This window comes from Mesoplodon bidens (genome assembly GCF_964165515.1).
Source record: "Mesoplodon bidens genome assembly, chromosome: 1".
In the NCBI taxonomy this organism is placed as follows: Eukaryota; Metazoa; Chordata; class Mammalia; order Artiodactyla; family Ziphiidae; genus Mesoplodon; species Mesoplodon bidens.
In genome coordinates this window covers 207899519-207925127 of record NC_138176.1, presented here as the reverse complement: position 1 = coordinate 207925127, position 25609 = coordinate 207899519, and the positions used below count along the sequence as shown (strand labels likewise).

At 33.9% G+C, this 25609-nt stretch overlaps 1 protein-coding gene across 3 annotated transcripts in view; it reads right to left on the bottom strand.

Annotated features, from left to right (window-relative positions):
• GRID2 (glutamate ionotropic receptor delta type subunit 2) overlaps nt 1-25609 on the bottom strand; it is a gene marked incomplete at its 3' end in the record, with an annotated part of 1358095 nt that overhangs the window by 297380 nt on the left and 1035106 nt on the right. For all 3 annotated transcript variants that reach the window (XM_081252684.1, XM_081252683.1, XM_081252685.1), the window contains one exon: nt 13514-13826. In XM_081252684.1, coding sequence (XP_081108810.1) covers nt 13514-13826 — 313 coding nt within the window. The remainder of the gene's footprint in view (nt 1-13513; nt 13827-25609) is intronic.

Below are 25609 nucleotides of genomic sequence, written 5' to 3'. Positions count from 1 at the left end.
GAAAGATCTTCAATTCCTTTACACGAAGCATATTCTATAGAGAACCTAATTTCTGGTGATTTAGGAACAGGGGACTTATTTAATCCTACTCTGAAAGAAAGACATTATATTATTAGTAGTTTGGTTTGTTATAGGAAAGAATTGCACTGGGGAAGATTACTTAGAAGAACATGGTCTTCTTCAGGAGCTATCACCACAAATAAAGCTGGAAATGCACCTCTTGTACTTTTTGATTAACTGTTAATATGTTGTCTGAAATGAATAACCATACTTGCTTGATTTGCAGAGTGGAAAACAGTGTGTCTAGGTCTTTAAGTTAATGCTTTTTAAAGGTACAATGGATTGGATATATTTTGTAACCAACATATATCTACCTAAATAGATATACATCTTACACCTACAAAATATAATCATGAGCTGATTTAGGTACAAATCTACAATTTTTTGAAACAATGACTAGATCCCCAAATATGGATTTGAACACAGAACAGATACAGAATAGTTTTCCAATTAACACCCTCTAAAACAACCACTCCTGTGCTCCAGTGACTCTCCAATACTCTCAAAGTAGAAGCCCAAGTACACAAAGCCTGATGTCATCTGAATCAATGGCCCTCTCTGACCTCGCCTCCTCCTAAGCTATTCTTCCGGCCCCTTGGAGCAGGCCCTTTGCATTTGTGGTTCCCTATACCTGACCACCCTTTCCCCAGATACTGATGCAGCATAATCCTTCTCACCCTCCTCTCATCCTCTTTGCTTCAATATCAAATTCTCAGAGGCTTACTTCAACGAGCCCATTGAAAACTGCAGCCCTTCCACAAATACTTCAATTTCCTCTCACTCTAAGTTACTTTTCCTGTAGTATTTGAGTTCTGATATACTATGTAATTTATTTATTTATTTATCATACCTATTGTTTGTTACCTGGCTCCCTTCACTAGAATATAAGTTCCATGAAGGCTTGAATCTTTTTATCAGAAGGTAGTCCCAGGAGTTTGAACAGTGCCTGTCACATTGTAGACATTCAATAAATGTTGAATAAACGAATGATCTCAAATTTGGATCATAAATACTTAGTTTTAGGGTACATAAAACATGTTTAGTCTGAAAGGTAATGTTTTTCTCAATTTATAAAAGTGTTTGTAAAAGTTACTCGGTTGACTGAACAGGTATATATCACAGAGGAGTTCAGACATATGTAATCTGGCTCTCATATATTTAATGATGTCTAATGAAAAAATGCATTTTCTCATAAAAATGATGTGATATGATTCTAAATAAAACTTCTGTTTGTTTTCTCAGCAGAATAAACTGGTCTTCTGGAAAAGTAACAAAGATGTTTCACTTATTGCAATACTTTTTATGACAATGAATGCACGACAAACTTAACACTTCCTTTGTTCAAGACAGCACTGAATAAAGGAAGTTTATTCCCAATGTAAAAGTTGTAGCCAGTAGTGCAGTTAATTAAGAGAAAATGTCAATAGAACTTAACATTGTCACAGGATAATGGTTCCTGCTGCTAGATATATGTCAAGAGACAGATAAATAAGATGGAGTGATTTATTAAGCAGTGCCACACTCCAGGCAATGCATTTCTAGAAGATTATAGCACTCCTTGGGTGGTGATGTAAGGCAGAGGACTGAAAACTAAGTGGTTTAACTCTTTGGATAGTATAACATTAGTACAGAAATGTGGTGATTACAAACAGTCCCTGCTGATACAGCAAAATTACTTTTATATTTAGAAAAAACAAAGAGATTATCATGATATTATAGAGGATCTAAGTTAAAACAGAATCCCATCAACAGTCCTTCATGAATTTGCAGATAACTTAATTATGTGGAAAAGTCATACTATTCCGAAATTTTAAAGGCCGAAAAAATTAAGATCACATCTATTTAAACTACAGACTTCTTAAAAATTCTATTTCAGGCAATAAATTATTACTGATTTAGGAACTTGGTTATTTTTCTAACCAAAAACTGTATTAAAACAGTTTTTGGAAAAACATCCAAAGGTCTTTTATTCCTTTTCAACAATTTAAATAATATAATCCAATTTATTTTTAGATTGTTAATATTGATTAAATAATATCACAGAAGGTTTTAATGTAGAATCAACCTTTTGAATACTGTTATGGCATATTCTTTGTTTCAAATGTAACTCAGAATACTATCATGTGCTTTGATTTTCTCAGATCAAAGTCACAAGTTTCACTGGTTACTGGGAAATTGTTTTCATCTTAAAATTAACCTTATATCTGGTATTATATATTACAATGCTGCAATAATAGAAAATAATAAGAAAATACAGTTAACTATATTATTTATGACTTTCCCATGCATTATATTGCATTTCAAAAGTATTTAAAATATAAGTATTACATGTATGTTAACAATAGAAACCATAGTTCAGTGATGTTCTTAAGTTTAAAAGCATTCTATCAGGGAAGTAAAAATTTTGGCATAGTATTTAACATAGATTATATCTATATAATAGAAAAGGTTGCTTTTAGTTTTATTAATGTATTGAACAGTCAAGTCGTTATTGGCATTTTAAACTCATAAAATATTCTAGTTTTTAATAGTGGCATTGTGAGTGTACTAAAATAAAAACTGAAATATAATCCTCATCATCATAATCATTTTTATCTGGAAAGGGTCCATATGGTTCTAGACTGCCACCAATGGCAGTTTTTGAAGATTGCTTAGTTTAGGAAGATTAGCCTTCTGGATGATATTTATGCTTAATTATGTGCTATTTTAGCCACAGATCTCAATATGTATTCCAAAAACAAAACACATATATTCACAGGTTTTATAAATTAGTCCCAAAAGATTATTTAGTCTTTTCGAGCCCCAAAGAGCTGCATATATAAATTGGAAGCATCCTGAATCAAAACTTATAATTCCACTCAATTTGGTTCATTACTTTGTTGCATCTTTGGCCATGTTATGCTATAGTTTATTACAAGTACATGCGGAAATGATGTGCTTACATAGGGAAAAATGTTCTTGTAGTTTTTCATGTCTAGTTGAATGACATAAAGTTATTATGAATTTGTTAGTGTATGGTTTTTACTATAAGCAGTTTCATTAGCTGGACTGGCTTTCCTAATACACTTCCTTATGCCTAATTACAATATGCTTCTTTGAAATACTGCTTCTTTTCTGTGAGGTAATAATGAGTATATAAAGCATTAAACAATGTGGCTGATTTCATCTCTTGCTATGAATGGCAAAAATAGTGAGAAAATAATAATTACAATGTTGAGTGCCTTTTTTATGTCTTGCACATAGTTTTAAGTGTTTTATATCCATGAGCTCTTAATTTTTCAAACACATGATATAGTAGGTAATTATTATTTGGGGAACTAGGGCACCTAGAGGCTAAGAAACTTGTCCAGCATCACGTAGCTAGTAAATGTATAGATAGTTCAGTTTAAAACTGAACTGTCTCTTAATCAAACACAAAGATATGAGAAGAGTTGTTTAATTAGATATTTGTATTATATAATTATACAATCTTATAACTGAAAGAAAAAATTTAAATAATCTGACACTTTCTTTTATAGATCAGGAAACAAAGATCAAGTGAATTAATGGGCCACTTCATTTTTTCCATTGTCACTAGGCAAAGAAAAATTGGTTCCTAGTCTGTGTCCCTCTCTTTAATAGGTCATGACTCGGTATGAATTCGACCTAATTGTAATGCACCAGATAGTGGCCTATTTGTTAACTCCGCATCCATTGTGACTTAGGCTTTCTTCAATGTGATTATTATGATTTTATGATGGAGCTGTGTGTTTACTAGTTTGCTTCCCTCATACATTGAAAGCTCCATGAAGACAGACACCACGCTGTCCTATTCACACTTGTGACTACATAAATAATTCTTATTTAATATCCAAGGAGATGCTTTCTCGATAATGAATAATTTTAAATGGTAAAGTCAGAGGAAATGCTTTTAGGAAATGTTAAAGCAGAGTTTAAACAATGTATATTATATTATTAACCGTTAGAAATCAACTGAAGCAGACAAACTGTGCATCTGTCCCAAATGGAATGTTAATTTAGAGTCTGAGAGACAGCTGTAAATATAAAGAGACTCTATAAAGTTTGGTTACCCACAAATCAGAGAACAATTTTACATGTCCACAGTGTGGAAGTATGGATTATGCATTGGTCTTTTGTTACTTCTTGATGCCAAAAAAGAACAACTGCCATCAAGAAAGTAGCTTACAAATAAGAAACACTGATATACATGATGAAATATATGATGCCGATTTTTACTTTATGTTATGCATTGGAATTTCTCTGCCTTACAATTGTGAAAAGTTCAAGTTAAGGCCATGCCACATTTAAGGGTATTTAACAAGAGTATCACAGGACCTTATTGCCCTGTTTTGTAGACTGAAACAGGAATCCTAAATTTAGCATTATGTGTGTTACAGTTAGCTTATAAGTATGCATTTTAGAGATAGGTTAAGTGGTAAAAGTCTTAGTTTTCAAAACATAATTTGTTTTTAAAAGCTTTGGTAAGTTTTCCATAGTTTTAGAAATATGACCATCATTATTAAAGTTCTAACTACATATTCTAACTACAGGTGAAGGGGAAAATGGAATCAGGTCAAACAAAAATTGAATTTCCAAATTTACATTCTAAACTGACTGTCCCTACTACCACATGTAGTCCTTTGATCCCAATACTTTAACTTTGATCAATCCTAAATCACCTTTAGAATAAAGTTATCTTTGGAGATGTCTGGCCCTATTCTTTTATTTTTCCCTAGCTCACCTGTGTTTGTTTATTTCCTTTTCAGTTTTACTGAGATATAATTGACATTCAGCACTGTGTAAGTTTAAGTTGTAGAGCGTAATGATTCAACTTATATACATCAGACAAGACTGCCACAACAAGTTTAGGGATTATCTATCATTTTGTATAGATAAAATTTTTTTTAAAAATTGTCCTTGTGATGAGAACTCTTAGAATTTACTCTCTTAACTTTCACATACAACTTTCAGCAGTGTTCATCATATTTATCATGTGGTACATAACAACCCTAGTACTTATTTATACTATAACTAGAAGCTTGTACTTTTTGGCTACTTTCATCCAATTCCTCCTCCCTTCACCCACTGCCCCATCTCTGGTAACCACTGTCTGATCTCTTTTTCTATGAGTTCGCTTGTTTGGTTTTGAACTATAATTGACCTATAACACTATGTTAGTTGCTGGTACACAGTGATTTGATATTTCTATACATTTCAAAATGATCACCATGATAAGTCTAGTTACCATCTGTCACCATACAAAAATATTACAGTATTATTGACTACATTCCCCACACTGTACATTTCTGTCCCTAACCTTGTTACTTAATCTGAGGGGTATTCTAACATGGTACTGTAAAAACACCAAGTACTATGAAGATGTCAATGCTATTTTAAAGGATTTATGACACCTGCTTTTTTATCATTTAAATTTAAATTTTTAAAAAATGTATTTTCTTATAGCATTTTGGGAAAGAAGAGAAACCAACTCAGAAAATCTTAAGATCACCCTTCAATTTTTTAAAATGTTTCTTGAAAGCAACTCTTCTGTTTTATTAAATACTAAAATAATGCTTTTAATTATGGTATGTACTCAGAAGTAGTTCAGAAGAGTCAAGAACATGTTGTTCACACCAGTTCTTGTTTTTTTGTTTTTTTTTTTCTTTTCTTTTTTTTCTTTGCGGTATGTTGGCCTCTCACTGTTGTGGCCTCTCCCGCTGCGGAGCACAGTCTCCGGACGCACAGGCCCAGCGGCCATGGCTCACGGGCCCAGCCGCTCCGCGGCATGTGGGATCTTCCCAGACCGGGGCACGAACCCGTTTCCCCTGCCTCGGCAGGCGGACTCTCAACCACTGCACCACCAGGGGAGCCCCCAGTTCTTGTTTTATAAGCATTTTATGAGCAGGAATCTGATTTGGGCCTCATGTTCCTTAATCACTTTTACCTCTTCGAAAACCTAGTTTAGCATGGAAAGGATTTTCTGGCTCAAATCATAAAGAGCTGGTATCAAAATAAATGAAACCCAGGGGCTATCTCATGTATATAGTTTCTGGAATAATTGCTTAGGAGCTCATTACAGTTCACTGGGAAAAACTAGTGGATTCATGTCTTAGCATCATGGCATTGTTTTCTGGTCACACAGGTTAGTCACAGCCCGCATCTATAATGATGGAGTTTAAACAGTCTTTGAAAGTATGAGAGTTCATCTTTTTCTTTGGTGTTGAGGAATTCTGGTGATAAAAAGAAAGAAAATGAGCAGCTTGTTATGTTCTAAATCCGCATGAGGAAATTCTCAAGTAGATGTGACAGCGTTCAGAGGACTTGGCTCTCCCTTCGTTGAGGACCGCCTATAATAACCACAACAGAGATGTCGTTCTGACCTAAATAAAAACTACACAGAGCTTTTTTGAGTTAATATCTGTAAGAACAGAATATAGAAAAAAACTTGTCTCTATAGTCCAGTTAACCTGTCACTGGGAATTACTCTCATTTTCTGTGTTCATTAGGGTCAGTAAACAGCAGAGCTAGCCAATATAATTTTTGTTATATTCAAATTGAATGTGAAATATCAGATAACATTACAAAGGAATGGCTTCAGCTACTGCATTTCAAGGCTTGAATCCTTTGGGGTTTTGTGACTAGGACATTGGCAAATTTCATATATTTGACATCTACACTATTAAAATGGATGTCTTTTCGAGTTATTCTCCTACTCAAAGTTTTAAACAGATGCTTTCTCATCAACAATCTTTTCTGTTGCCTAATTTGATAGAGAAGAATGTCTGACTCTTCTTTTTTTTTTTTTTTTTTTAATTATTATTATTATTTTTTAATTTATTTATTTATTTATTTATTTTTTTAATTAGTTTCTGCTTTATAACAAAGCGAATCAGTCATACATATACATCTGTTCCCACATCCCTTCCCTCATGCATCTCCCTCCCTCCCACCCTCCCCATCTCACCCCTCCAGGCGGTCACAAAGCACCGAGCTGATCTCCCTGTGCTCTGCGGCTGCTTCCCACTATCTATCTACCTTACGTTTGGTAGTGTATATATGTCCATGCCTCTCTTTCGCTTTGTCACAGCTTACCCTTCCCCCTCCCCATATCCTCAAGTCCATTCTCAAGTAGGTCTGTGTCTTTATCTTCTTTTTTGTGGAAATGAGAAAGTTGTGATTCTCTGTAACACTGCAGTCCTTCTGGCAGTGGGAAGAACTCTTTATTTTCTTCCAAAAATTGTCCTGGGATCTCAAAGTCAGTGGGTTGCCTTTGATGTAAACTCTTGTGCAGCGGCCACCAAGTTATCTCCTACCATTCCTAAAGGTCCTCTTTATTCATCACTAGCAACTGTGGAAGTATTTGATCCTTAAGAAAATTACCAAAGGAATTTTCCCTCTTTACTCCTTTCAATAATTCTGTCTGCTCCTCTCATCAAAAGTGGTTTATTTGGTCCCAGTTTGGCTACGGCCCACTTACATGATGTTGAACATTCCTGCAAGGACTGTGTCTTTCTTATGATCATATTCAAAATATCTAGGTTGGGTATGGCATATAGTACATCCAAGGAATAGTTATTAAGCCAGTTAATACAGTTATTCCTTGTTTTTCTTTTGTTCTTCGTGTTCCTGGCACATAGCTGGTATATAGTAAATGCTTGCTGGTAAACATATGTGATAGCCTGAAACATTTTACATGACTATAAATATTTATACTTCATAGAACGAGACCATCTGAGGTAAACTCTGAAATTTCCCTTTGCAGGTAAACAGTAAACGAATTACATATAACCACATGTGTGAACAAGTCACAGAAGCCCTTCATGGCCCAGATGATATTGAGTCACTGACCATAAACTAAATATCAGAGATCTTCAAAAATCAAGCCCCAGTTTTTTTTTTAAGTATGTTGATTGCAGAAAGATGTACATAGGCATGGAGATAAGGGAGGATATGAAATGGCAACAAAACTCGCATAAAATTGGTCTCATTCATGCATTAAACTGCCTAATTCACAAGCTCTAATGTTCTAGCCAAACAGATGTACTAAGTTTATCTCTATAATGGACCATACTGATTTTGCACAGTTGGATTCCCTAAGCTGTTTTTCTGGAATGCTCTGAGGTTACAGATTTTTTTAAAAAATCAGGATTAGTAAACAGCTTACGTATATTTAACATTTTTCTGCTTTTAGCTGCCCCTGAACTCTTTTCAAACATCTATGTGATAATACATGAAATGCCCTTTTATTCCTACTCAATCTAGTCTAGTGGCTCAATAAAGACTGTAATTCTGAAATAATTCAGAATTATTACTGTACTTCTCCGTAAAAGACTATATTTTTATTAGAAATTATCACTAATTCCAAACTTAATTGCCTGTGCATGGACACTGTCACTGACTGATTCTTTTTTTCATGGGGTTTTTGAGTCGTTTCTTAATTTATTTTTAATCAAAGTGTAAAGATACTTTTGGTACCTTTTAATGAATTCACCTTTTTCATTGTTAGCAGGTGGAAGAATAGCAACATTTCAGAGATGAAGTAGTTAATCATATGCAATTCAGCATGACGCATCATTATGAATTTGTATAAATGTATAATCAACCTACAGGCTGTACAACTTATTTAAGGGAGCAGTTGAGACAGAAAAGTGCTTAACATTTATAACTTTTGATATCTGAAGCTTGTTTACAGACTAGAAAAGCATGTAACCATATGGATGATTTTATTTATCTTTTTCTTTTGGGTGTTCTCCAAAACTTGCTGAAACTGGGCCACCTGGAGACAGAATTCAGAAAGCCAATCCATAAGCTTGTCAACATTCTCAAAAATAAGGCTTCAACCAATGGGAAACCTTATTTATAAGTTTCTCATCTTAGCTACTTAAGAAAATACACCAGTGGAGACATTCTGGATAACTTCCTGTTTGGTTTAAGTGAGTTTAAGTCATTGGGCAATTGACTGTAATCTAATAAACACAATATTGCAGTTAATTCCATGCTTGATTTAGTTAAGTATTTAGCATTGACTCACTTATTTGATTGATCAGTATGCATTTATTAAACACCTAATACATACAAGACACTGAATTAGGCAGAGACTATAAAGATAAATAGGACACTATCTTGTGTTCAAAGGACTCAGGTGGAGACAAAAGAAAAGGCAAAGACTTCCTGAAGGAAGTGAGATCAGAATAAGAACTAGAGGATGCACAGGAATTTGCCATATGAAAGCAGAGAGTGGGCGTAGAGATTAAGCAATTGGTAATAAAGGCATTTCATGAATTGAAAAGAGTAGAAGCAAAGGCAGAGAGGCAAGACACAGTCTTGTCTTCTGTTCAAGGGACAAAAGCAGTTTGGAATAACTGGACCATTACATGTGAGCCATGAGTGGTAGGAGAAGAGAATCAAGACTGGTCAAGAGCCAAACAATGGAATATTGTTCATGCTCTAAATAACTTTAAACTGTGGGCATTGGGGAGCCAAGGAAATATTTGAAGAATGGGAATTATGTGGTTAGCTCTCCATGACAGTGATAATTTGAGTATATGTGTAAGTATGTGGAGCATATATTTGCAGGAAACAAAATTGAAAAAGAAGGACCTATTATGAGATTCCTGTAGCTCAGATGAGAAATGGGATAGGACTAATCTAGGTAATAATCCAGGTCTTATCTCTCTAGGTGAGAAGAGATTTCCACTCCTAGAAATAATTATGAAGTAAAATTTGCATGACTTATGGTTGGATATAAGGGATAGAAGAAAGAAAAGATCAAAACTGTTTTCAAAGTTTCTAACCTTAAGTCTGAGTGGTTGCTAATGTATCAGCTAGAATAGAGAACATGAGAGGCTATAAAGGTTTAAAGCGCAAAAAAATTCAATTATTGGCATGTTGGAATTTGTGGTATCTCTGATATATCCAGAGAGTCTAGTGAGAGTATATAAAACTAAAATTCAAGGATGATATAGATTTGGGAGTCATGTGCATTTTGGTAGTTATTGAAACCATGCACAGAAAAACTAGATGGAATGGGAAGAAGTGAGATAAACATAGAGGTTCGTTACATGTAGCTTTACCACCTTCTATTTCTAGTCAGTACTCATATTTATCAACATCCTAGTTATCTATCCTCATTTATTGACAATTTTGGCACACGGCTTATTTTCTTTCTCTCTAATCCAAGCCAACCATCATTACAGATGGTTCATCTAATCCTCTGGATTCTCAGTTGATCAGCTTTGAAGTTCTTCACCAACTCTTCAGGAATCCACATCTACACACCTGTAACTTGTCCTCTACTGTTTCATCTCAAAAATGTTAGGCTCAGGTGTCCCATTTTGTCCATACAAACTTTGAACTATCTCACACTGATATTTTGACAGTTGTTCTTTGGCCTCATCAAGAACTCTACTCTCTCCCACTACCATGCTCTTACTCTCCAGCCTTACTCTCTATTACACTCTGATTATCAGTCTTTCTATTTTTTATTGCTCCATGTACCCTAGAATCTACTATTTCAACCACCATCTTGCTAATAATCTAAAATAATCTGCCTTGTTATCCTTTTCTCGTGTGCCTAACTATCCACAGCTGAGACTAATTTGTTTTTTATTTACTGAGTAAACACTTATGTGATACTTATATAAGTTACTGTACCTAAGAACTTCACATTTTAAAACCATTTTAATTCTCATGACAAAGCCATGAGGTGGCACATCCAGAGTGTTTCCTATAAGAGAAGCTCACACCATCACACAAGTTTGTGATCCCCAACCTGGACTAAAAAATTCTTCTGTTTCATTGACTCTTTCCCCTATTTTGGGGACATGCTCTATAGAGAAATCAATCATCATGGTGTGAGAAAGCCAAACTATCCTATGGAGAAAGGCCTTAGAGGAAAACTGAGGTCACCAGCTCTCTGCCAGCATTAACCACCAGATGTGTGAATGAAATGAACAAGCCTTCAGATGAGTTCAGCCTCCAGACTTTGGGCTGTCTAGCTGAGGCTTCAGACATCATTGAGCACAGACAAGCCATCCACACCATGTCCTGTCTAAACTTGTGACCCATGAAACTGATAGGTTTTAGAGGAATTTATTATGCAGCTCTAGTCACTGGAATACTACCAATAACAAGGTTATTGCTAAATCCAATGAACACCTTTCAAGCATTCATTTTACTTGGTTCTTTGAAATGTTTAACACTGTCAACCAATCTTCCATATTCAAATATTGTCTTTACTTGGTATGTATACCACTAGATGGTACACATGGTACTTGCATCTTTCTTGTCACTCCTTATTAGTAGTTATCACTGAAATCTCCTCTACCCATTCCTTTCCTTAGGGCTCTGTCCTAGGCCCTCTCTGAGTCAGTCATCCTCAATCAGGAATATGCAGTTGAGAACAACTACTCTGTACAATCTTATTCACTTCCATGGCTTCAATTATCTCCTACATGCCAATATCTCCTCAATGTATATTTAGCCCAGATGTCTCTTCTGTGCTTCTGACAAATATATCAAACCACTAACAAGCATTAGAAGTATACCCCTGGATATTTCACAGATACCTCAACTCAAATGTACCAAAATGAATGTCTCATCTTCCACATCACACCTGCTCTTCTTGATTTTTTTCCCCAAAAAATGACATCGACAACCAATACACATAATTTCCCAATCCAGAAACCTAGGATAAAATTTCACCTCCTTTTTCTCCTTCAGTACCAATCCCCATACCACTATATAATTTATCAGGTTCTATAGATTCCAATTCATCAATACCCTTCTCTTGATTCCCAGTGTCATCTTACCTTTGTGCAAGCCACATTAACTCTTTATTTAGTTATTATAATGCTCTGATAACTTGTTTCCCTTTCCACATTGCTCTCTTTCAATTTTCTCCATACTAGAATCACAATGTTTCTGATTATAGTAAAAATTTAAACATGCATTTCCCTGTTTAATACCTTTAAATTGCTGATAATTTCCCTGAATATCAAATTCAAACCCCAGATAATAACAAATATATCTTCAGCCTCATCTTTACCAGCTCCATCCTGCATAATCTATTCTGATTTCTCTCTCACTTCTTGGTCTTAAATTCTATCCTACCATCTATGTATCCTTTCCCCCATCCTCTTCTTCAATAAGCTCTTTGCATAGTTAATTCTGTCTCTGTTTATACAGTACTAATTCAAAAAGCCTTCTTTGCCACATTAAGATATATTCACCCTCCCCACCACTATGATCTCATAACAGCCTTTATCACACATGGATTTTACATGTTTGCATCCCACAAGACTTGTAGCTCAATGATGGCAACGACTCTCTTGCTCCCAACTGTATACTCGGTGCCTAGCAAAGTTCTACTTAAATAAACAGCATGGATTAAATATCTACTAGATTAGTGATTAATGAATGGACCAAAAATATCTGCGATAAAGATACACAGATACAGAAAGGTAGCGGGAAAAAGCATGCTTACAGAGGTTTACGGGATAGACTTTATGTGAGAAAGTAGAGATGAAAAGTCTAGACAAACCTCATGATTAGTTAAATGAGAATAGAAAGAATGAAATTTAATGGAAGATCCAATAGCAAGTGTATATAAAAAGATGTTATTGAGAGTTGTAAATATTAAGGCAAAAGCAACATGTGTCTCCATTGTGACACCTATGTCTTCTCTTCAATACATATGATAAGTTTGCAAGAAACTATCCATCCCCTAAGTATTTTATTATTTCGTTTTCTATGATGGCAGTAGTCTCAAATAAGGGGCTCAATAAATATTGTTCTATTCTGAAGCAAGTCAAGAGTTAAGAGTCAAGTAATTACCTAGATAAGTTTAAAGAGTAGGCAGATTGACTATTGAATAACACAACAAAGACATCATTTAGAATATAATGAAATTATAAGATAATTGGTAAAAATTATATATTAAAGCGAAAGATACAACATAAATTTCTTATCAGAATCTTAAAGTCTTTTCACTGCCAATGAATATTTTTAATACATGAAACAACGTCTCTCAACAAACAGCAAGTCTTAACATCTCTTATACACATAAATAATTAAGCGACATCTGCCTTGGTAGTAAGTATTTTCATAAATCTCAGTAAGTATTTATCTGAGAAATAGAAAGGCTATTTCTCAGAATCGGAGCTTGGGAAGGAAAATCTCCTCTTGAATTTCTTGTGAACCTTACCTCTGACATTCATCTTTGGCTTTGTTGATAAAACTGAACTTACATCAAAAGATACTGTACCATATTTTGCTGAAAATCTGCTGTTTGAGATCCACTAGGAAAGAGCAAGAAATGTTCTTTTCTTAGCATTGCTGTAAAGACCTTTAGAACACTTATTGATGTCAAGACACAGAACGTTCTTAACTGAATGCATAGAATATGAAACATCACATTCCTTTTTTGTACTGAAATATATATTTTTTTCCTTACCTTGCTGCACAAAGGATCCATACACAAACCACATGGAGTTGTAGAGAGTGGTAGAAGTCATTGATCCCATTTGTAATCTTGGGGGATTAAGCCAATTCAAGAGGTAGACCAGTAGACCGACCAGAAGAACTGTGCCAGCAATGCAAGCCCAGAGTGAGAGATCAAATGGTGCAAGACAGGCAAACATATCCACTGTCTTTTCAGCCCTTCGAAGTAGGACTCCCACTGAGTAGTCCATGTAACGTGTTGTAAAGTCCACCACATTCTCACGGTCTGGGGTGATAGTCAAAGCAGAAATCCCTATGTCGGCCCTCTGAGAAATTGAAAGAGACAGGAATACATTAACAGTGTGAAAAACAACTTGATTTGTGGCACTTTAGCTTGCCTTGAGGAAAGAAAAATAGATGCCTCAGGCAACATCTTAAGCCTTTTTATATAAACTGAATAACACTGCAGAGACTTCTTAGTGAAGACCTATATGTGAATTTTTCATTTCCTACTGCAAATCTTGGCCCACCAGAGTTAGACAAATTACCTTGTTCATATTATCAGTGCGTGTGAAATCAGTGAAGAATATTTCAGACACAGATAATGCCTGAAGGAAATTGTCTTTTTTCCTTGGGCCATTTTATCAAAGCCATCATTAACACAGTAGCAAAGGTAAAACTTATTCTAAAGAATTCTTCCTGAGAAAATGTTCCCAAGATATTCAACATGTTCTTAACATGTAAGTTGCTAAAAAAAAAACTCAACGTGGCATTTCACCCTTGGTTTAGATTTCTCTGCATCAAAATTTATATTATTGGGTTCTAAATATATTAGAGTTTATTAGAGATTTCATAGCACTAAGTTAAACATCATACACCAGGGGTTTCTACCATAATTTTATTTTTAAAACCTCGAAACATTTTAATGAACAACTAAAGATTAAGGAAACAGATAATTCTTCTTGGAGCAATAACCCTTGTTCTCAGTATGTGTCTCAGATTCTCAGTGTTAGCAGTCAAAACCACACAGAGCACATGCTATTTTACTTATATAAGGCACATGGCAGAATTGCAGTGACAGCACATAACAAACGACTTCACGTTTAAATTCTATGATATGGAAACATATTTAAACATCTTATTTGAAATAATTATCTGTGGCTGTGACTAAAGCTGTGGGAAGCTCCTTTCAGACAAACACAAACAATAGTAAATTGTTGAACATTTTCATTATTCTTTTTTTTTATAGTTTGATGAAAGAATATAGAAACTGGTTTTAATGCCTTTGGAGAAAAAAAAAAAGACACGAAAAGTAACATGCCTAGTGGAATGCTAAACCAATTCCCATACATCTAGTCTCTGAAGTAATAACAGCTGCAAAAATAGTCTAGCTAAAGTTAAGCATTGTGTGTATGTGTGTGTGTGTGTGTACCAGCCCATCCATACAGTGCTAAGTATTTAAATAACTTTTCTCATTTAATCCTTACAATGAGTTATGAATTACATGTTTTCCTCTCCATTTCATAGATGAAGAAACTGAAACTTCAAGAGTTTAGGTAACTCATTCAGTTCTCACAGTTAATAAGTTTAGAAGCCAGATATTAAAGCAATGTTTTTCTTACTGCAAAGCCAGTGCTCATAATCACTTTACCATACTGCAAGAAATCATCCCATTTCCCAAATGACTCATATTGTAAGCAATTAGGATAACTGGTTTTAGGAGAGTTTTTACCTTAAAAGAGTCTGAAATTTTGCTTTTCCTAATTGTACTATTTACACTGCAACAAGGCTATATTAACATAAGAATTATGAGTTTAGGATTATTAACTGAGAGGTATTAAACTTAATAACCCTATATGGAAATGAATTTTCAGAGAAATAGTTATTGCTTTCAAGCTCATATATTTATTTAGCATAGCTTAGTTACTAAGAATTGGGTCTTTTCAGAAGGAAAATCTAACCTGGATCCTTAGCTCTCTAGTCCTACCTTTTCTGAGTTTCAGTTTATCTATTTGTGAAATGAATATAACTGTCTTTAGACTATTGTGAGCTGACTTATTTATCTCAATCTTAACGGTGAATAAATAACTCCTCAAGATTCAGTTAGGCTCTCAGAAAGTACTTTTTTTTTTCAGGATATTAAAGTACTGTGGATCAGTAATTTATGAATTGATGCACTAGGGACCCAAAGCATTTTATGACTCAACTAAAGTCAGAAAATTCCACCTAAGGAGAGATTTGCTGACATGTTGATTGAATATTTGTAAATGTTCATAAATATTTTGCTAATAAATAAATGTTTTACATTTAATGATTATGAATTAGAATAGTCACTATATTGATTTTAATAATAGATATTTGTATGTATCGCAATGTGAATTTCTATAATGTAATAAAGAAAAATATCTAGGGAAGATGTGCTGTTGTTTGTTATTGTTTTCTTTTGGAAAAATGAACTGATTATTTTGTATGTGCTAAAATATTTATTAAATATAGTAATTGCTTGTGCTAGTTCTATGGAGAACTTCCTCAATTCTGTTCCACTTTCAACACTTGGCTATTCTGTTCTCAAGAAGAAATTGCCAGTCTCCCTGTGGAGAGGATACTAGAATCAAATAATGGGCTTTTTCAAACTGCACAAATGCATTTGCATATACACACGACACATACTTATACACACACATTTTCCTATCTCTTAGATTTGTATACACCTTCCTAAGGAAGTACCTCAATCCAGCCTTCAGAATCAGTGATATAGCAGACCACCATGCTTGATATGAGTATGTGATAGTCCTTACTTGTATTAGAGAAGCTGTACTGGAGCAGAAAAAAAAGGCAAGAACCACTGATTCAGAAAGATGGTCCTAAAACTTTTTGAATATGTCTAAGTAACCAGAAATGATCAATCACATGTATCTTTCTTCCTCCCTCCCCCCTTTCTTTCTTTCTCTTTCTTTTCTTCTTTCTTTTCTTTCTTTCTTTCTTTTTCTTTCTCTCTTTCTCTTTCTTTCCTTCTATTATTAGTCTATTTATATCTGTATGTATGGATGCATGTGTGTATGTGTATGTCAACTCACTTGTTCAGTTTCAACAATGACTTTTCAAACCATTAGGCTCATAAAACATTTAATCTTCTAACATCCCCTAATTCTCAGAAGATGACATTCACTGCTATTTTACAGAGAATCAGAAGATACTGAATTAAAATTCACACTTATTTCTACTTCTCAACCTATATCCCACATCCAGCTTATTCTATTTAACTTTTATTTGCGATAGAGATGTCTTCCTTTCTAATGCCAACCCTCCATCAGTAAACTTATCAACAAATCCCCTCCATTTCAGATGCTTAAACTCCCATCTCTTAAGCATTCAACATCATCCTACCAATTGTTGATTTCCCATGAAAAGGTTCTTTAACTCTTTCTCATTAAAATAAAAACAAAAAGAGAAAAACCTTTCCTTTTACTCTCTCTGACTTGTGACTCCCAATTGCAACCCTTTCTCTCTCACTTTTTCATAGTCAATTTTCTCTAAAGATTTGTCTCTATTACCACACCTCACAGTCACTCTGGAAGGCTCTTCTGTATTCATATTATTGAGTGCTCGACTACTCAATGGACACAGTGCTTCTTAATGTTTGCACTATCGAATCAAATGGATATAATTTAGTGCTCATCTGTTTAGGCTTCTTGACAATATTTGACAGTGATGATGGCCCCCCCACCATAAACATCATTTGCCTTGAATTTCATGTCATGATATAAGCCTCTTTCTCAGTTCCTTTCCAAGCTCATGTCGGCAATCCTCTGGACTTGGACCTACACCCTTTTTTCATTTGAGATCCTCTGCCTAGGCAATCCCATTCATATCATTACCTCCATTGACTCCTATGTATACACATGATTTACAAAATTTACATTTCTAGATACAGAGATGAGCTCTGGAGTATATATGGATTTATGCAATTCCATAATTGATATTTTTATGGGATGTCTCAAAAACATCTCAAATTTAACATGGCCAAGATCATACTAGAGGCATTCAACTCAAACCAGTCCTCTTCCAATATTTTCTGCTTCAACGAAAATCTTTTTACATAAGTCTTAAATCTCGGTGATCTCATTGTTTTTCTCAGTCTTATTCCCCTATCTTGTCTGTCACTTCTGATTCTACCTACTGAGAATCCTAATATTCATTCACTTCTCTACTATTTTCATCTCTCATCATTGCTTTCCAGGGCTCCTTACGAGTCTACCTGAAATCTACCTTTTCTCGTCTCTAACCCCCCTATTGCAGCCGAAGTATTCTTTCTGTTGAGCACATCTGATCCTGTCCCTGCCACAGTGTAAAGGTTTTTAGTGGATCTGCACTGCTTTTAGGAAAAAGATTAAAATTTTTAATGAAGCCTATACATCTTTGGATACACTATCTTCCACTTACCTTGACATATTCCTACTGGACCATTTTTCTTTCCAGCACTTCTTCCCAATGCATGATCTTCATACATGCTGATTATACTGTCTGAATTGACCCTCCTGAAACTTCTTCAAGTAAACTTTTATTCATATTCATAAATCAGCTCAATTATCACTTCCTCAGGAAAGCTATCCATGGCTCTTTTGACTGGAATAATAATTCTTGTTTACACCATCAGAAGCCTGTATCCCTCACTTCCCTAACAGTATGAGAGTTGCAATTTTACACTATTTGTATGATTTTTGAACAGTGAATTTTTCTACTAGACCACAAGCTCTGTGAAGGCAGGGATTGTCACTTTTTAAAAAAATTGACATGTTCCTGTATCAAGCACATTTGTCTGGCATAGATTCATGATTAATAAATACTTGCTTCATATATGAATGAAAGAAGAGAGAACATTCACTAGACATTCATTACCCAATTCTTATAAATTATCTATTTCTCAGCATACCTGACAGAGAGGGAATTTTACAGAATAAAAATAAAATGGCAATATAAAAATTTGCTAAATTTTGTAGCAATTATAAAAAATTTATATCTTCATGAATGATTACTTCAATAATTAAAATCAAGTTCTTGGCTTATCAATATATTTATGTTTATGTCATTTGCCACTAGCTAAGGTAATTGAGTCTACTATAGTATGTTTAATATATTACAAAATATTATTATATGTCAAGTGTTTAATGTAAAAGTGATTATTTGAATTGTGATAAGAATTAGCACTAAACCTGGAATATAGATAATTGTTTTTCAAAACTATTCTAACTACACAATTGTAACATTTTCCTTGAAAGGAAATATTTACATTCTTTCAAGTCATGAGAAGGAGATGGATGGATAATACAATGGGGCATGACAAATAAGCCATATGATCATTGACTCTTAGAAGTTTACACTCAGAGAAGTTGAAACACATTTACTCTAAATTTAATTTGAAATAAATGATCATATCTAACAAATAATTATCTAGTTTATGTTTGAACATAATGTTAAGGACATTATGTTAATAATACCAATAGTTATACATTTATTTAATGTTTACTATATACCTAGTGCCATGTTACATGCTCCACAAACATTATATTAATATTTTAACAACCCCAGTTGTTAAGATGAACAATTTATATTTGCAATATTCTAATTAATACAAAGTCTTGGTGTTATTATGATTGATATATGCTTCTCTGTATCCTCTATTAAGTGTGTTAGCTTTGTTATCAATACATCACATTATAAATCTAAATAGAGCTGTTCTACGACTATTCTTAAAATACCTGTCGAATGCTATCTTAGTCCTCACTTGGAAATATTATTTTAAAATAAAAAATAATTTGCTTATTCAATCACTCTTCTCAAGATATGATTTTCATATCCCTCAAAATACTGGTCATTTGCCTGTGAACATAGTCCAATTCATAAATGTTTCCTCAGATGATATGAATAATACAGTTTTTAAAATGACACTGGAGTCTGAATCATTTTTACTAGGTGAATTACCATTGACTTAAACTTAGGATTAAATAAATTATCAAAATATTTAAAAATAAAATACTATCAGTCCAGAAGTCCTCAGAAATCCTATGCAGTTGATTTTGAAGCAAAATGTTGGATTTTTGGGGGCTTCCCTGGTGGCGCAGTGGTTGGGAGTCTGCCTGCCAATGAAGGGGACGCGGGTTCGCACCTTGGTCTGGGAGGATCCTGCATGCCGCGGACCAACTAGGCCCGTGAGCCACAATTACTGAGCCTGCGCGTCTGGAGGCTGTGCTCCGCAACAAGAGAGGCCACGATAGTGAGAGGCCCGCGCACCGCGATGAAGAGTGGGCCCCGCTCGCCGCAACTAGAGAAAGCCCTCGCACAGAAACGAAGACCCAACACAGCCATAAATAAATAAATTAATTAATTTTAAAAAATGTTGTATTTTGTATTTGTCTTTCATCAATTTCATTCTTTGTTTCTATTGACCTTCACATCTATCTGAAATATTTTGAATCTTTACTATCAACCATTATATCAACTTTTTCTGCATCATTTGGAAGTTTGAGAAGCAGGCTTTTAATTCTTCAATCATATTACTAGTAAAATATTGATGAAGAGTACATGGGAAAGCTCAAAGTATTGAAACTTGCCTCTAAAGTTCTACCCCCTTTGAAAATAGCTCACTAGTTAATACCTTAGATATATTTTTAAATCACCTATGAGTATTCTTTACTACACTGTCATCTAGCCTAGTAGCTCTATATAGTTTTGTTTTGTTTTTTAATTTAATTTTATTTTTTGGCCGCGTTGGGTCTTTGTTGCTGTGCACGGGCTTTCTCTAGTTGTGGCGAGTGGGTTCTACTCTTCGTTGCAGTGCACAGTCTTCTCATTGCGGTGGCTTCTCTTGTTGTGGAGCACAGGCTCTAGGCATGTGGGCTTCAGTAGTAGTGGCACGCGGGCTCAGTAGTTGTGGCTCGCAGGCTCTAGAGCGCAGGCTCAGTAGTTGTGGCGCACGGGCTTAGTTGCTCCACGGCATGTGGGGTCTTCCCGGAACAGGGCTTGAACCCGTGTCCCCTGCATTGGCAGGTGGATTCTTACCCCTTGCACCCCAGGGAAGTCCTCTATATAGTTTTTAAGTGTTTTGTAAAAGGCATTATTGAACTCAAAATATATGAATAATCAGATATTCATTTTATGAATAGCTAATGCCATCAGAAAAGAAAATGAACTGCTTACTTTTTTTTTACCATCTACAACACATCTGATTAATAATCCATTCCATAATTTTACGAGAGAATAAAATCAAATTCATTGCTCTGTCAGAATAAATTTCCTTTTCTAATTTTGAATATGTCAATCTCCAACTATATAACAGCCCTCTTTTTCATGTTTTGTACATATTATCTATAGTAACATATATCACCTCAAGAAATGCATTTATCCCCCTGGGATATCGTTCATTTGGACTTGGAAATTCAAACTCATTAAAAGTGCCTATCATGAGCTTCAATTACTTTAAGTATTTTCCCCTTATCATTCCCACCTTAAAGATTTTTTTGTGCAAAGTGGAAGGAAAATATTTACTGAAGAGCTTTAGCACACATTTAACAAGCACTAGGTCTATCTCTGCCTATTCAGCTTCTTAAACCATACATTTTCTTCTACTCTTTACAAGTATGAACTATGCATAAATTTTAAAAATTTCTTGACAGCTTTCTTAAATATAATTTTATAGTCTTTAGTCTTGAAATAATGTTTTAATGTAAAAATTTCAGGTTTGTTTGGGAGAAAGTAGACATTGAAGAAATGCTAAGGGAGGAAGAAAGGAAGGGGGGAGGAAGGAAGGATGAAAGAGAGGAAAGGTGAGAGGGAAGAAGAAAGGAAGAATGTGTTCGAGTTTTACATCTTCATTTAAGATATAAGACATGACTTTGGGCAAGTAGCCAAACCTTCATCAATTTAGATTACTCATCTGTATAATGAATAGATTGAAATTGGTAATATAAGAGCCTTTCCAACCTTGAAATTGTAATTTTAAAAATTATTTCTTGAGACCTTATGTTACGATGACTCTCTTTTTGCTAATATGGGAATATAAATATTTTTGTTCTAAAGACTTTAAAAGACTTAAAAGTTTCAACAGACCTTCCTAAATAAATACAATATGTAAGTTGGGGAAAAGAAAAATAATCAAACTGTCAAATTAATCACAAATTATTAATTTTCTCAATGTCAAGATTTTATGCATTTCTTTGAAAGAAACATAGATATGTTATGTCACAGTTACAGATTAATATTCCATTTCAATTATAAACACATAGTACAATATCCACTAATTTTCAAATATACCACTGGAAATGAATAAATATCCAGGTTGAACCAATGAAATTGTTGTTAAAGTAACTTTTACTCTGAAATTAAGATCATACTTAAAAATCCTAGAAAAAATTTAAAGAACAAAAAATTATAAAGAAAACAGTCAAATTCCAATAAGATGACCACTATTGTAACTCCCTTAATGTTATATCTGAGTTGCTTCTGTTTTGCTATATACATTCGTTTTATTTTTTAGATTCCACATATAAGTGATATCATACAGTATTTGTTTCTATCTAACTTAATTCACTAAGCATAATATTCTCTAGGTCCATCCACGTTGCTACAAATGGCAGAATTTCATTCTTTCTATGGCTGAATAATATTAAGAATGGTATTAATTTGATTATAGCTTAGCACATGATAAGCCATCTAAAAATCCAATTAAGACAAGTACCAAGGGGGCTTCCCTGGTGGCGCAGTGGTTGAGAGTCTGCCTGCCGATGCAGGGGACACGGGTTCGTGCCCCGGTCCAGGAGGATCCCACATGCTGCAGAGTGGCTGGGCCTGTGAGCCATGGCCACTGAGCCCGCGCGTCTGGAGCCTGTGCTCCACAACGGGAGAGGCCACAACACTGAGAGGCCCACGTACAGAAAAAAAAAAAAAAAAGACAAGTACCAAGGATATTTTGTTACTACTACTATTACAGCCACTACTATTTAACATTTATATACTGCTTATTATGAGCTGAATACTTTTCAATATTTAATTCAATTAACCTTCACAAACATTCTGTGAGGTAAACAGTATTGTCATTTTTATTTTATAGATAAGAAAATTGAGACACAGGTAGGTTAAGTAACTTGCCTAAGGTCATAGAGCTAAAATCCAACATTCCAATCTAGGCAGGCTGTCTCCAGAGTCAATGTGATGTGAACATAATTACTTCCTCCCTTCAAACAATTAGCCCACTACCTGAGTATTGTTCTAGAAGAAAGTATAATTTCTCTCCTGGCTTGAAATGACTCTTTCAGCATATGCTTAATTCATACAGTCACACATGCATACACACACACACACACAAACACACACACATTCTGGGATTTCTATTCTTTTTTAATGGTCCAATTTCATACAGTTTTAATTGTTTTACCTTTATGTCAGTATCTACAGCTCAAGAATTTCTTCCTTTCCCTTTTTATCACCTTCAGAGTTTTTTAAGCTAAAACTATGTAAATATATCTTCAAATGTATTTTAAATCATTCTCATAAATTCATAAATTCACTTTGGGATGCTGAATGGACTCCAAGATAACATAATTTAGTCAGAAAAAATATTTCAACAGAGTCTTTGGATATAAGAACATACTTTTCTATTTATTCTAATCTATTTATTCAAGTCTAATTTTTCTCTCTTTCAGAGTGCAACTATATGTGTTATTTTAAAATAACAATGATATTCTGTACACAGAACAACAGTACTGTTATCAAATTCAGGAAATTTAACATTGATGCCATACTTTAATCTACAGTCCATATTACAACCTTGTCATTGGTCCCAATACTGTCCCATGCTACAATTTAGTCCAGGATCATGTCTTGCATTTAGTTGTTTTATCTCTTAGTCTCCTTAAATCTGGAATAATATTGGATCTATCTGTTCTCTAAAAGACTAGTTGAGTTCACCTGTGAAACACTCCAGGCCTGGTCCTCTTTTGCGGGGTAATTCCTTGATAACTTTTTGTATAAATTGGTCTAAGTTCTTTACTCTTTATTTGATTGGATTAGCTAATGATTTGTCTCTTGTTGATATTTTCTAAGAACCAAGATTTAACTTTTTAATTTAATCTACTTAAAAATTATTTACCTTATTACTTTCTCCTTTTATTTTTATCTTCATTATATCTTCTGTTAAAATTTGCTATACATTTTTTTTAGCTTTTGAAGATGGAATTAAATATATTTATTTCCACTTTTTTCATTTTTATTGAGATGGATTTTTAAGACTACGAATCACTCCTTTAAATATTCCTTATAGATTCATATGTAGTGTTTTCATTACCACCTCTTAAAAAAACTCTGTAATATATATTTGTATTTCTCCTTTTTCCGAAGAGTTGTTTAATAGAAGGCTTTCTTAATTTCAGATGGAAAAATTTTTTAATTTTGGGTTTTTTTTCTAGTTTTATTGTATTTTGATCAGAGAAATTTAGTTGTAATATATCCACTCAGTGGAACTTAATGGTGTTTTCCATGAGACCTAATCCATGACTGATTTTTGTCAATGTTTATGTGTGTTTTAGAAGATAGTATATTAACAGGATTTTGTGTTTGATATATACACAAAAGATGTATTTCATTATTTATGTTATTTATTATTATTTGAATTTTGTATATCTGTGTGTTTTTCTCTGTGGTTTGTTTTTGCTATTTTTTTCTTTTTCTTTTTAGAAAGGTTTGTACTTTTGTTATAGTGGTTAACTTTATATTTATACCTTTTATAGTGCCTTTACTCCCCACTTGTTTTCACTTAACTTTTCTTTCTGTTTTTTTTCCTTTGTTTTAAATGAAATAGGTGACTTCCACTTATTCTCTATACTAATTAATAATGATATTCTATTTTCCCCTTTCTTTCCCTGTTTTTCTCCCAGTGTTTAATAAAACCATCCTTTCATTTTTATATCATATGATGAATTCAAATTATCATTTAACCCATGTTTCTAACCTTGTTTTAGCATCATTTCTACAGTTAAATATATTAAATGATCACTATTAGTTGTTGTGTCAAGTTTATCCTGTTATTTCATGGTTGAATGAAGCTCATACTCTAGTTGTTTCATCAGGAGGGGCTCAAGTGTCCTCTTTTCTCTTAGCACTTGTTTGTTTAAAACTCTTTTCTCTATAGCCATGAAGGAGATCTTGAATGGATTATAGAATATTTGGCTTGCACTTTAAAAAAAATTCTTGATAATGCTTCTCTAGTGCTGGCTTTCTTCGTGTGTTGCTGTTGAGAAGTCTGATAATGATTTAACTTTCTACCATTAAAAGTAATTTGATTTTCTTGCCTTGAGGATTTTTTTTTTTTTTTTGTCTTTTAAGTCTAATAATTTTACTAAGACAGAGCTCAGAGTTCATTGTCCTGGATCAGCTTTTCTAGAAGCACTAAGTACATTTGTTTCATTTTCAGAAAGTTTCCTTAGATTATAGATTTAAATATTAATTGTACCATTGTGTTGCTTTTCTTCTTCAGAGACTTCAAATACATATGCTATACTTTTGGCCTATTTTCCATTTTAATTCATTTAGTCTGAATACTTTTACTTCTTTATTTCATTTTAATTATTTTTCTTGTTGTTCTTCAATGTAATCTAATCTAATTTCCTTTGAGCAATTTGTAATTTATGTCTTATAATTTTTGTCTTTCATTATTTTTCAAATATATCCTGAGGTTGTCGTATTTCTTTGTCATTTGGCCAGTTAAATGATTAGCTTCTGAATTTGTGATTCTGCTAGATTTTCTTCTTAAAACATTTCAAATGTTTGTTTGAGACACTTAATTCAGTTTGAAGTGTTATGTTACAATTTTATTTTGCTCTGTGGTTGTCTGTGTGAGGAGAAATGTTGATCAACTTTTAAAATATATTGACATACTTTCTTTAATTCTTAGTTTTGAATAGAACTTGTCCAATTATTTTTCTATTCCTGGATAGCTTGTAGATAAGATTCCTTGTTCAATAGTACTTCCTTCTGTCAGTGTAGTAACATTGCTTTCTTCAATGGAGGATGTTTGGGGGTGGGTGGCAGTGGGTTGGTATGTGTTGTTTCTGCTTAG